We start from the raw sequence: 13,251 nt of genomic DNA on the forward strand, positions 1-13,251 counted from the left end.
GTGCCATTTTATTTTTCATATATTGCATTCATTAGTAAATCAAACCTAAGTAAGATTTAGTTCTCTCTAAACTTCTGATATATGTGTATGATTATTTGACGTTATGTAGTAGGTATTTTAACTTTTGAGAAATGACAGTAAAGTTAATTGAATTGGCTATAATCAAGGCCTGAACAAAAACGACACATAAGTGTGAATAAGATAGAATTCTACGGCTGAATTAAATATTTTTTGTACACGAAACCGGTAAATATTGATTTGTATGACTACAGGCATTTAAAATCTGCGAGCACGTGTTGCTGAAATTATTGTTTTTGTGTTAAATATAAAGATATTAGTAATTATTTTTAGTTAATTTAGAAGAAAATGTGGTTAACTATGTTCTGTTTAAATTTGGTAGTCATACTGAGAAGCAATGGTATAACGTTTCATAGTTAAGTTAATAATAATAAAATACGCAATAAACACGGCTTCATTTTGCCGTAGTATCAATACCCACTCTCTTTATATTATTACTATAATGGTCAAAAATAATATCTTGAAGACTTGAAGACCATCTCCATTTTCTGATTGATTCCCACAATATTATTTTCTGCTTTACCTGTTTGTTCATTATAAACTCAATGTTAGATTGTTTAAAATTTCAGCAAAAAATATTTCGTAATGAAAACGTACAATTTTTTTTGTAAGACGTTCGTGAGAGTAATGATTAACCATATAAGAGTTTATTAATTAGCTTAGGTACTTACTACCTTTTGACTATCCAGTAACATAGCTTACTCCCCCCATTGATTTGCTCCGTTTGTGTGGATAATTATTATTATTAAACTATTCACAATTAATTATTGCATAGATAGATAATGTATGTCTAGTTTTAACCGAAATTTAATCAAAATAGACAAAACGCGCCAAATTAGAGTCAATAGTTTCCTCAAAATAAAATACATATTCGCATCTCCATTTCGTTGCCGATTTTGATTCGTTGATTGGAACCTTTTAATTGTGATGACTGATTATTTTAAAACATATATGTATAATGGTTACACGTGTGCATTAACTATCGATTTAATAAATCGACATTACAAAAATCATAATGCCTTATTGAAATTCCGTAATTCGATCATGCGGTCAACTCACATAATTTAAAAAGTCAAACATGAGTATTATTCAACACTCGAGTTTCCTTCCAAGTACGTGTGGGTTGTTTTAAGTTTATTCACGATCAAAATGCAAATCGGAATTACAAAACACTGTTTATAAATTTCATAACAGCTGACATGTTTATTTCCATACACACAGCTGATATCGACTGCAATAATAAGTATTTGCGATGTTCTTAACTGTAAAAAACTGACACAGGAATAAAATATTTATATTTTAAATTATGCACTTGCAACAAAATGTAGGTACGTAATAATATATTCGTTTCGTTTATCCTCAGTAGTGTCCCTCAGTACTGTGGATTTCATAGTTATCCCTGCACTGAGGTGAGTGGATTGGCGACGATCATGTCATATTCTTGATTTCACCACTCGAAACAAATGATTGAAAGTCTGTCTTTTTACAACATTTTTTTAGCTCGTATTCTTGTTTGTCCGGTGGCTGTTTATCCAGTACAAGTCTTGCAATCGATTTTTAACTAACTTCCCGACTAGTCGATTGAAACTTTTAGAATATATCAGATCACGATGCCAATGTATCTTTAAGTAGAATTGAATTCATTTTTAGTTAATTCTGTTTTGTATGAAAAGTTATTTCGGAAGAAATCCGTAATCCAATCCACTATTATTGGTTGCCAAGGGGATGGTCCTAGCAACTAAATTATTATATGTGCGTTACTATGGAAATCAAAATTCTATATTTGTTTGTTTGTTTGTTGCAAAATAGCAAAAAAAATGATTTGTTGACTATGCCTTATTTGTCCTAAATTATTAATACATAGAATTGTCAAGTTTATATGATTCAACAGAAAATTTAAAAACGTGGTACTTATGTAAAAAGTTGTTTTTATCTTGTAATTATTTATATTAACTTTACAAAGTCTTTTATTGATAAGTCTGGTAATCCAGGAAATCATAGGCAAACTCCACCAACACCACATCTCGAAAGCATCAATGCTTTTTCGATCTAGGTACTGCTTTTATATCCACTTCCGGTAGTTCTGGTAAGAAACGATGCATTTTTATCAATAATCAATAAACTTGGATGCCCATATTGTGATCTTAATAGGATCGGACATGCTAAAAAAAGATAATTAGATTGGTACGATTAAGAATAAATTTACATCAAGGTTAAATAAAAATATACATTTAAATTAAAAACTAATCTTTGAGAGATCGTGATTATGGTATTTTTGATTGAGATTAAAATACATATTATGTTACATTAATTGAGTTTAAATTTTACATGTACCATTATTATTACATCTTTCCCTAGATCCTAGCGGTAAAATTTGGAACTTTAAAACGCCAAACTCAGGAAGATTGCCAATTATTATTGCTAAATCCTTAGATTATAGAAAAATAGCTAAATCTATTAAATTAAATTTGTTATATGCGAATACATTTTCTATAACTGAATAACTATTGCCCCGTTGATATCTCAACCAGTAGAATATGAGTAAGTACATATACCAAATAGTTTAAAGTCCGTCTTACACGTGCTTTTTAGTTTGAATGAGATTTGTTTATCGCGATTCGCATACGTAGTTGGCACAACTTAGTCACAAACATGAAGTAATTCTCAACCCGCTTTGAAACGAAAATGTAGAAGATAATATTAAAGACGGCACAATCTTGCATGCGCGAAGTTCTCCGTTCTAAGTTTGTCGTTATTCTGGAATTATTATTAGATGCGGCCCGTGTAATACTGCGTTCGAGCGATTTTCATTACAAGTTGACAATAAAATTGTTACTAGTCTAATTTAATTACCCACAATTATATTACACACTATTTTTTCTACTTTTAAAAGATTTACACAGTTATATCGGACATATTGTTGTCCCTCTCTTTTGAGATATTGTAACATACGTTACATCCATAAATTAGTAAGTTAATCACTTCATTTAATTACAAATTCACGACACTCTCCTTGATTAAATTATTTTTTTCCTAATTGATTTACCTAAGTATGAGAACACAAATCAGGAACACTACAAAATATCAAAAGTATAATTCGTTAAAATTAAAATACTTGCTTATAAAATGTTTCATTATATTGACAAAATGTTGATATTAGATACCACGTGATACTGCGCTAGATAAATGTCAAAGCGAGACGGCATGTATATTTCAGCTATATGCCATTCTAATTCGGATTGCGTATGTTTTGTCTATTACTTAAGTACGTACTCGAATTTATTAGATTTCAATTAATTTTCGCATTACTGTGGCAGGCTATAATTATATTACGTACTTAAATAGTGTCTTAGAGATAATAATATTGTCAACACTTTTGAATAAATGTACGTAAGTCATCAATAATGACAATAAAAATGCATCAAACTCTTGGCCTTTGAGAGTAGATTACCATCACGCCTTCAGAATGTTAACCTATCATTATAATTATTATAGAACATAATATTATCATCAAAAAGGATTTATGTCAGGATATGCATCGGAATGATATACGCCATTCTGACAATCCTATAAAGTATTATAATAATTAATTAAGTATTTGCAATTTATTGCTCCTATTGATGTCTTCATTTATAATAAGATCTTTTGATATTATAATTAGCAGTCAATTGCTTTATATTATTATATTATTTTAATAAGAAGCTGTTAGAATTTAACTTAAAACTATAATGTAAGTAAGTACCTACGTATTACTGAAAAACTAAATATCTCGATCTATAATATAATATATTACCGCTTTTGTCATGTTTATTCAATTTTAAAATTCGTTTTCATTTGCAAATACGTCTTTCTATTAAGCTATTTTGAGCGTTAGAATTGATAGTCGTAAGTGTAAAACCACTTTTAGTGATAATTGTATTTATTTTCGTTTTTCGTTGTAAATTGATTTGATAATGTACATTTGAATGAAACACTATATCTAGGGTACATAATACATATTATTACGTATGCGGTAGGTGTGAACATCAAATCATTTTTATATGTACCTACTCTGCATATAAATTGCCAGTTATTTATATTTATAAGCATTTTTAATGAGGTTAATTAGAAATTCACGAATGATTCAGTATAAAAATGAGTAACAACTTTCTTACACTTAACGCTAACGAGGATAGTAAAAAAGGCGTAAGTAGGTATGTGTGAATATTGAAAGTGTAAAATATATTATACAAAATAATAATAAAACACTACAAGAGTAATCAGATAAACAAAATTTTACGCATTGACTTAAATACAGATAGGCCCGAATCGGAATTAAGGATAATATCCGAGAAAACTGGGACTCTCGGATGGCTATTATTCCCGGCGCGTTATTGTTCTTCCTGCTCACAAATCACCGCCACGTGGATCCTTAACTGAAGGCCTCCCCTCTTAACTCATCCTCTAAGTTACTCAGAATGTTGCCTTCGCTTTCGGCTTTTGTCGCAGATCTAAAAACATTGCTTCACGAACCTATTAAATTAACAATTGCTATTCTATGTATTTTTTAAATTGTATCTGAGTTGAATTATACTGAAAAGTGAACAAATCTGTGTGTATATAAATGTAAGTATATATTTTTAGGTAGGTAAGTAGGTAATTAATAAAAAAAACCAAGTACTAAAACCAATACCATCGATTTGTATTTTATTTTAGTGTTGTCGACTAGGCTCTTTGTCATACAAAATATACTAACATGATTATTTTAATTAAAATTAATCCATAGATCAAAGCTCTGACCATAGTACAGTACTGAATAACTTTAATTAAATACTTTGACTTAAATAAATATGTTTGTGTAAGAGGGTTAATTATATATATAGGGTTGAAAAATCATACATTACTGCTTTCCCCGCTCGAAAACAATCGTAAAAACTTTTTTTATGAATTACTTTGACCCAAAAAGCGTCTTTCCCATGGAATTTTTACAACACCCCCGGAATCTGTTATGAAACCGCAGTTTTTTTTTAATATTCCTACCCTTCGACTGTCACCCAGAGGTCCCGTTTTATAGAGCGCCCACACTGCGCATTTTTAGTTGGAAAGTTGACTCGCCCCTGGCGTTGGTCCTCGTAAATCCCGATCCGTCCCTAGCCGCCCACACAAAAACAAATCGACTAATTTCGCCCTTCCGGCGGGGGCCCTTCCGTAAAAATCCGACTCTTTCTCGAAAAAGTTCTCCTTGCATATTCACTGTACTGAATCTAACAATAGTTTGTTTTGTAATGTGGGTGCTATTAATTTTATCACTCGGAAAAACGTCTACAGATTTTAAAATTTAGTTTTCAGGACATTATCAAAAACTTACAGGGCTGATAAAGTGTGAAAAGATATTAGTAACAGACGAAAGAGAAATAAACTATTTTTAAAACGACCCAAGACACAATTTAAATTGACCAAAAATAGTACTTTGTTAACCTGAATACTAAATCAGAAATTGTAACGGACTTCGGATATAACGTCCAATTTTCCATCTCATCCGGAAGGTTACATGTAATTTTTACGTATTACATTTCACTGTAGCACAATTCTGCCTTTCCAAGGAAGAAGGCAGTAACTCGCAAAATATGTGAAATTGAGTTATGAATGCCATCCGTTAGTTAATTTTGAAAGCTATATATTCTGTTCACTTTAAAATCAGTGTTATCACTAAAATACCGTTAAAATCCTTGGTGATAAAATAGACATCTTCTAAAATAATACATTTTTTTAGCATTGCAGTTACAGCTTGCTTATTATTTATTACTTTGTTTGTATTTTAACATCCTACTAGTAAAAAATACCACCGTTTTTTATTAATTCACAGTACCAAAGTTTGAGAAAAAATACATTATGTCATTTATCTCGAAAGTGTGTGAGAGTCAGTTAATGCCTTCTTCCTTAGAAGGGCAGAATTCGCCGTGAGCTTTCTTTTCGGAATGATATTACCATACACTGTAGGGTCATCTCTGATTTTGGCAAAATTCATTAATTCAAGAATGAAAACCTAACCTAACCTAACAAATGATCCTGTTACATCTGCTATTTTCAAAAATTGTTTGCCACTGGCTTCCTGTAAATCGACAAGAACCGTGTTTTTTTAAACGTGAATTTTACCTCAGTACTATACGACCATATCGATTCATATCACAGTTCAATAGGGAAACAACTCAAAATTTAAAGGTTTTGAGTTAAGAATGCCATTCGATGTAGAAAGGTCTTCTCTTTACAATTCAGCAAAAAAAAAAATAGTCAAAAATTTCTTCAATGTATCATAAAATCGAATAACCCTTTCTGAGGTTAATCAGTAATTCCGTTATATAATCAAGTTTATTGGTTAATTCCTTATTAAAATGTACAATTTCATTGTGCGATGATGAATTCCACTAAATTTAATATTAAAAGTCAAGGCTTTAAAATTAAAATGAGAATTACTGCAAAAATTCAAACACCAAAAAATGATCTTGGAACAAGGTTTTATGAGTTGTTCTCCTATTGAGCTATAGGATATCGATATATTTCCGATAAAACAATTACGGCGAACTGCATACGTACAAATTTCCGGACACGCATCCGGAGATGAATAAATGAATTGTATTTTGTTATTTATTTTTTTAAACTAAAACATCTTTCTTTCGACTAATCTAAAATGTCACTATAGTTATCTCAGGTTATATTAATAAAATAAAAGTACGTAGTGGAATGTCACTCGTCAATTGAATTTATTGCAATGATATTTATTAGTAGAATTATGGGCTTCAATGTGTTCTTGCAAGAATCCGTTGAGTAATTTGTTCACAGCATTCTGCTACCATTGTGCGTCTTGTTCACACATTCGTAATTAAATTATTCTTCAAAGTCACTCATTTACAACGTTATTCCGCATTATTTAGCGGTTAATTCCTTTTTAAATTAAAATTTAATGACTTATTGTAATTGGATTTGACTCACTGTACGTCTACGCATCGATATCATGTACCTACATTGTTTCCATGCCATTTCTCAACTGCTGATATAGGTATGTTTTATTATATTAAGACTATTTTTCTATGCATAACATATTGCCTAAAATCGCTCCTATAAGAGCGAGCATCGCAGTAGGCTTGGTTCGATACCATTCTCACAACAAGCACAATTTCCTCGCTGGGTCCGGGGGCGCTTTATCATTCGGTTTTTTTTAAATTTATTTTAAAAGACACATTGAGCACATTACAAATTATTGATTCAAGACGTTCACAACATGATATTTAGAATAAAAAGTACAGGTAAAACAAAATTGGTAGAGAAAAAAACAAAGAAAAAAAATAATTAAAAAAAAACAATAATAGTATCTAATTCAAAAAAAAAAATACAAATTAAACAATAAAATAGAATTTTAAAAACAAAACACACAATGCATCAGAGCCAGAAAAAGAAGTAATCATTGTATACCTACTTTGATTCATATGACTACAATTTTATATTTCTCCCAAAATCACTGCAGTTTTCTGCAACGATACGGTGGATTATACTAGAATAATAATATATGCATGTAATAAAAAAATGACTAGTCACTATAAATGTGATACAGCATTTATTACATGTCTTAACTTGTACTGAGCATTATACAAATGGCCATTAGCTATTCTGCAAGGGCGACTACTTCTATTTCCTGGCACCAGAGGCTATATTATTATCAGCTGCGCGCGCATGTCCTGCATAGATTTATAAATTAATAACAAAACAAACATGATAATAATAACAATCACTTATAAGAAAAGTGTTTTTTAACCATCCGTGTAATTAAAAAAAATGTCCATGGAATCGACCCGGTAATTTCAAACTCATACCTATGTGAGTCTACGTATAAGTTTATAAATTTAATTAACATTTAAATCCAACATGGAACAATAAAATATAATAATATTCTTAATTCAAAGTATTTGTGCATGAGCAATTAATTAATCAATCAAACTGTTATGATCATTATTCATTTTAAGGCTATTCTATCATGCTACATACACACTGAGAGTAAAAAAAAATACTCGTACTTTCAAATAATTTTTAAATAAGTAACTATTTCTTTTATTCAACGAATAATTCACAAGATTAATAATGTACCATTCTAATTCTTGAACACACATAATTTTGGAAAACACTTCTGAGAAAATATATTATAACCAATCTTTTTGAATAAAAGGAAGACACCCGACAGGATTCGAACCTGCATCTCCTGGGCTTACACCCCAATCCGCGCATTATCCACTATGCTACGAGGTGACAATGTACTTGCTAAGGAACATGTCGATTTTAATACAAATATTGATTGTTAGGTATGTATTTCGATAAAGCCGGTGTATTTTATACGATTTTCATTGGTATTGTGTTAAAATGGTTTTTTTATTTGTAAAAATAAAACTATATGTACCTACCTATTATAATAGTTTTAATATTTATTTAATAGAATAAAGTATAGTAATAGGCATAAACGTGACTATTCGATTAAGTGTAGCGCGCATGAGAGGGATGCAATTTGGTGTTATATTTATGCGACCGCGCAACCAAGACGCAAAATCTTTCGCATGTAAATTTGCATGCGTCAGAGAGAGACAGCTTACTCTTAGTTGTGCTTACATTTGACAGCAGACAGAATATGTGTGCGTGTTTGTCGCGTTTCTCTGCTTTACAGACAGATAAATAAAATTAAGACAAATGCAATGTAAATAAATAAAATTCGTATCTTACTGAAACTAAAATATCTCAATAAAGATCGAGTTCATTGAAATTTTTTGCCTATTAACAATTCGTCATCATTTGTAAAATTATTCATAGATTTCGTCGGCTTGCTTTAAAATATTGTATTTCTTTTCTATTTTGCAAACCACAAATCCGCGCTTTGTCATAGTCATTCGAACATTAGTTTGCGGTTTGTATTTCGGCTTAACGATCGAAACACTCACTTTTAAGTAATGATGATGATGATGTATACCTTCATGACGTAACTATGGAGACAAATTAAAAAGCAATGAGGGCATCTTCACCATGCAACAAATCCATTTTATAGTCTTTCGTTTTAATAACGTTTCTTCTTCTTATTGTGCCATCCCCTAGCGGAGGTCGGCCACCATCAAGGCGATCTTATCTATGTCGTCTGCTACCCGGAACAGTTCAGTGGAGCTGCACTCGTACCAATCGCGGAGGTTCTTAAGCCACGAAATGCAGCGCCGTCCTCTGCTACGCTTCCCATTGATCTTTCCTTGAATGACAAGTTGGGAATTTATTAACTGAATGTAAATGTTTTTTTTTATATTCTCACGACTGAATTTCTTTTGGGCCTTACGGCCTGAGCCTAACAAGCATCCTGTGATCGACGCGATGGACATATTTACTTATTGTATGAATCGTTCTAACAAAAATATCGTCTCACTTCTTCTATTACCAATTGTCCAATTTGTTTGATACGCACAATTTCTCACAGGTACTTTGCACAGGTACGCCCACGATGGAGGCATGGCCCCTACATCCTGAAGCGGGCCCGCAGGCCACGACGTTTGGAGGCCCCCCCAACCTATCGTTAAGGTTAAAGGCAGTGTTATGTTCTACAGTAGTAGTCCCCAAAATGATATTACGCTATATATTAACTCCAGGATTCCGTATGTTTAAATAAATCAAGTTGAATTGCCGGCTCTCAGGATTATTATTATCAAGGACTAATCGCGACCCCTTTTGTGAAACACAGTAAAAATAATTATAAAATAAAATTCTATTCGCAAACTAGCGACTTTTTTACTATTAGAGAAAATTTGTGGGGTGTGTTTATCTCATTTAAATGGTCGACCCGTCACTCAGGGCCACCCCTAAGCCTGCCCCCCAGCCTAGAGCCCTGTCAGCCCCCCTCTTGTGGGGGCCATGGTCATAGGTCTCAGGTCCGAATCCTGGGTCTGCCAAATATACATATTGTTTTTCTATTTGTGTTCCTACAAACAAAAATCTGTTAATACAAACCTTCACTCTGTAGAGGCCCATAATAATAATATGATCTTATTAGGATCGGACATGGTTAAAAAAAGGCGTTGCACACGCAACAATTTGTGAAAATAGAGTCATTGTCAGCATTATTAGTATTTGCAATACAAATATACACGGTTTGCTTAAAATCGCAGTTCCCTCGACGCGATATCGCAAATTTCACAATCTCAAGGTCACACCTCTCGTTGATTGAACAGACTGTGTGGCGTGCTCGTTGTTTTGGCACGTGCCGCTACCTGCCCGCGCGGATTGCACCAACGGCACACTCCGTGTCTATTTCTGATAATATCTTTTTCGTAATTTTTAATCATTGAAATGTTGTGTTCCCACCGAAGTTGAATATTCACACGTTACACAACACTTATCATTGTTAAATGATTTGGACGTTACTTCATTCGTACATTCGTTTGCGTTTAGTTCGTATTCGTACATACGCTTGTTACTACGACTTCAGTTCAGTACATTCTGGTTCGCTGATTGGAATGGTTGGTGATTTACCGTAGTCAAAACAAATCGTGTTTACTATCAAATTCTGCATCATTTTATTACGTTATTATTTAACTTTAGTATAATATCTATGGTAAAAATTGTATTGTTTAATATTAAATAGTTACTTAATACGTTTATAAAATGGTGGGTTTTGCTTTTGGTATATCGCCTTGTATTCTTAATTATATTTAATTCGTCGACGTTTTTCTTGATAATGCCATCCGCAACGTGAAGCCCAGAAAATCTACAAATAAAACTTAGTGTTTCAGTTGGAAATTGGTTGAAATTTGACTTCGAGTTAGGTAGGAATCTAATTGGATTGGTTTTACAATGACGTTTACTAATTGTGTGTTTTTTCCTTTATTTTCAGACTAAGAAGAACAACCCCAACCATATAAAGAGGCCGATGAACGCGTTCATGGTGTGGTCTCAAATTGAACGCAGGAAAATCTGCGAACACACCCCAGAGATGCACAACGCCGAGATATCTAAACGCCTGGGCAAACGCTGGAAGACCCTGGACGACAAAGAGAGGCAGCCATTCATTGATGAAGCAGAACGTCTTAGGCAACTGCACATGCAGCAGTACCCGGAATACAAGTACCGCCCAAGGAAGAAGACAGCTAAGCCTGCACCGAAACTTGCTCCTCCTCCCAAGAAAATCAAGAAATCACCTGGACATAGAAACAGGAATGATTCTAATAACAACAGCAGTCTTATTCCAAAACGTTTACCTCCACTACGCTATGCACCTGCACCAGCCAGTGCCGCAGCCGTTCCTTGTAGTCCATCTTGCGGGGCGCCAGATTCACCAGAATCGGCGTCATTTTATGACGAGAACGTAATATTTGATGTCTCAATGGCGGCATCAGATACCACGGGTCCTTTCTCGGAGAACGTAGTCCAGTCCTCTAGTCTTGAAGAGCTGGCCTTCCTCCCAGACTTCCCGGCGCTACCTTTCCCGGAAAACTACGACGTCGATGAGACCTTCGATGGCGGGTTTGATTCCTTCGAGACGTCCAACTCGAGTTCCGACTCGGGTCACCTAGAATTTTTCTCCCAGCCGGACATAACGAATCTCATGTCGTCAGTAGACTGGGAGATGACGCTGAATACGATTATGAATTGAAGAAGACGGGGTTGATTTTGCCAAGCATATTTTGTCGCCAGTCTGGGCGTGCGCTGGGTCGGTCGGTGGAAGTTAGGGGATCAATTCACTGCCCCCTGGAATGCTTCGCTGATCGACACCGCGGCGCGCGCGACGTATTATTAATATAATAATACTTAGGAATATCGTATTATATTATAAACTTACTGTGTTTTGTATTCAGTCTTTTGATAACTGATGGCGGGTGGCGCCGAACACCCCTCGTTTTATTATAATCATGATCTCATACGTCGTTCAATAGGGGTGGGGCGCGTTTATGTTTTTAATGTTTAATGTACCTATAAATTTCTCAGTTCATAATTTTTGCCACATTAGAGTGCCTAGATCCAAATCGAATAAACTTTTGGATGTTATGTACAAAGAAATTAAAATTGTAGACTTAGTGATGGGCCAATCCTCAGCACTGTTTTCATATGGGAGACTTTGTTAGTATTTCTGTAATGCGTATCGTTTCCGTTAGTCAGCTGATCGCCAAAATTTTCCCAGAATATGGTTGCATATTATTCAGTAACGATCGTCAAATAATGTAACAATTAATAATATAACATGAGGGTAAATTCCAGATAAAGATAATGGTGACAAATGATGTTACAACTTATTGTCATACTATTACATTTTTGGTTCGTTTTCCCTAAACAAAATTGCACCTGCAAGTTATATGCTCAAACTTCACTTTATGTACACTTTTTGTACAATAAAAAAATATTTTACCCATTTATCGTTTGGATATCTTCACTTTATATTATTTATATATAATCGATATGCATTATTTTCAATTGGTTTAGTTGGTAATATGTCATCCTAAGACAACTTACTCATTTTGCGTTACCAATGTTTCTAATCACCGGATTTCCAATCTATTTTTTATATAATTATTATATACTTTATTTCATATTATAATCTTATTGTATCTCGAGGCAGCTACTAGTTCTGGAAATATACGTAGTTATTCTGTAGGTACAAAAAAAAATAACCAAAAAGTCGTAAGGAAATTTTTGTTTCAATCAGTCGTAAATCACTTTTTTTTTAAATTCAATTGAAGGTTTATCTGGATTTTTTCAATAGATTGAATAAAAGTATTTTTTAACAAGTTGCATATTATATTTGTTGATGACCATTTTTATAACTAAGAGTTGCTTTGCTAGAGATTGTAAATTCGTCACAATAAGGGATACAATACTTACCATTAAATTAATAAACAAATAATTGTCTTCACAACAATAATAATAAATAAAAATTCAAACATTTTAACTGTAATATATTTTGAAATAAGCACATATCACGCAAAACGAGTGTTGTTACTAATTAGCCTACGTATTTTGTTAACCCTTATTTTTTTATTATTGTACTTGGACACAGATAAATTTCTTTAAAAAAACCCATAAAACATTCACAATATAATATGGCGTAGGGTTTGTTTATTGTTATTTTATAAAATCCATTAGTACAGGGTGTTCCGATCTCATATTGATTGGGTTGCGATTTTGTCA

At 33.0% G+C, this 13,251-nt stretch overlaps 1 protein-coding gene across 1 annotated transcript in view; it reads left to right on the top strand.

The window, feature by feature from the left end:
* The window catches only part of LOC147074667 (uncharacterized), a 247,940-nt gene extending 235,486 nt beyond the window's left edge, over window positions 1-12,454 (top strand). The window contains exon 2 of the mRNA XM_085943462.1: window positions 10,964-12,454. Coding sequence (XP_085799588.1) covers window positions 10,964-11,722 — 759 coding nt within the window. The 3' untranslated portion in view covers window positions 11,723-12,454. The remainder of the gene's footprint in view (window positions 1-10,963) is intronic.
* Window positions 12,455-13,251: the final 797 nt, after the last annotated feature.

The sequence above is a fragment of the Rhyacophila brunnea genome, unplaced genomic scaffold, assembly GCF_057557595.1.
Source record: "Rhyacophila brunnea isolate RB1 unplaced genomic scaffold, BYU_Rbru_1.0 scaffold_16, whole genome shotgun sequence".
NCBI lineage: Eukaryota > Metazoa > Arthropoda > Insecta > Trichoptera > Rhyacophilidae > Rhyacophila > Rhyacophila brunnea.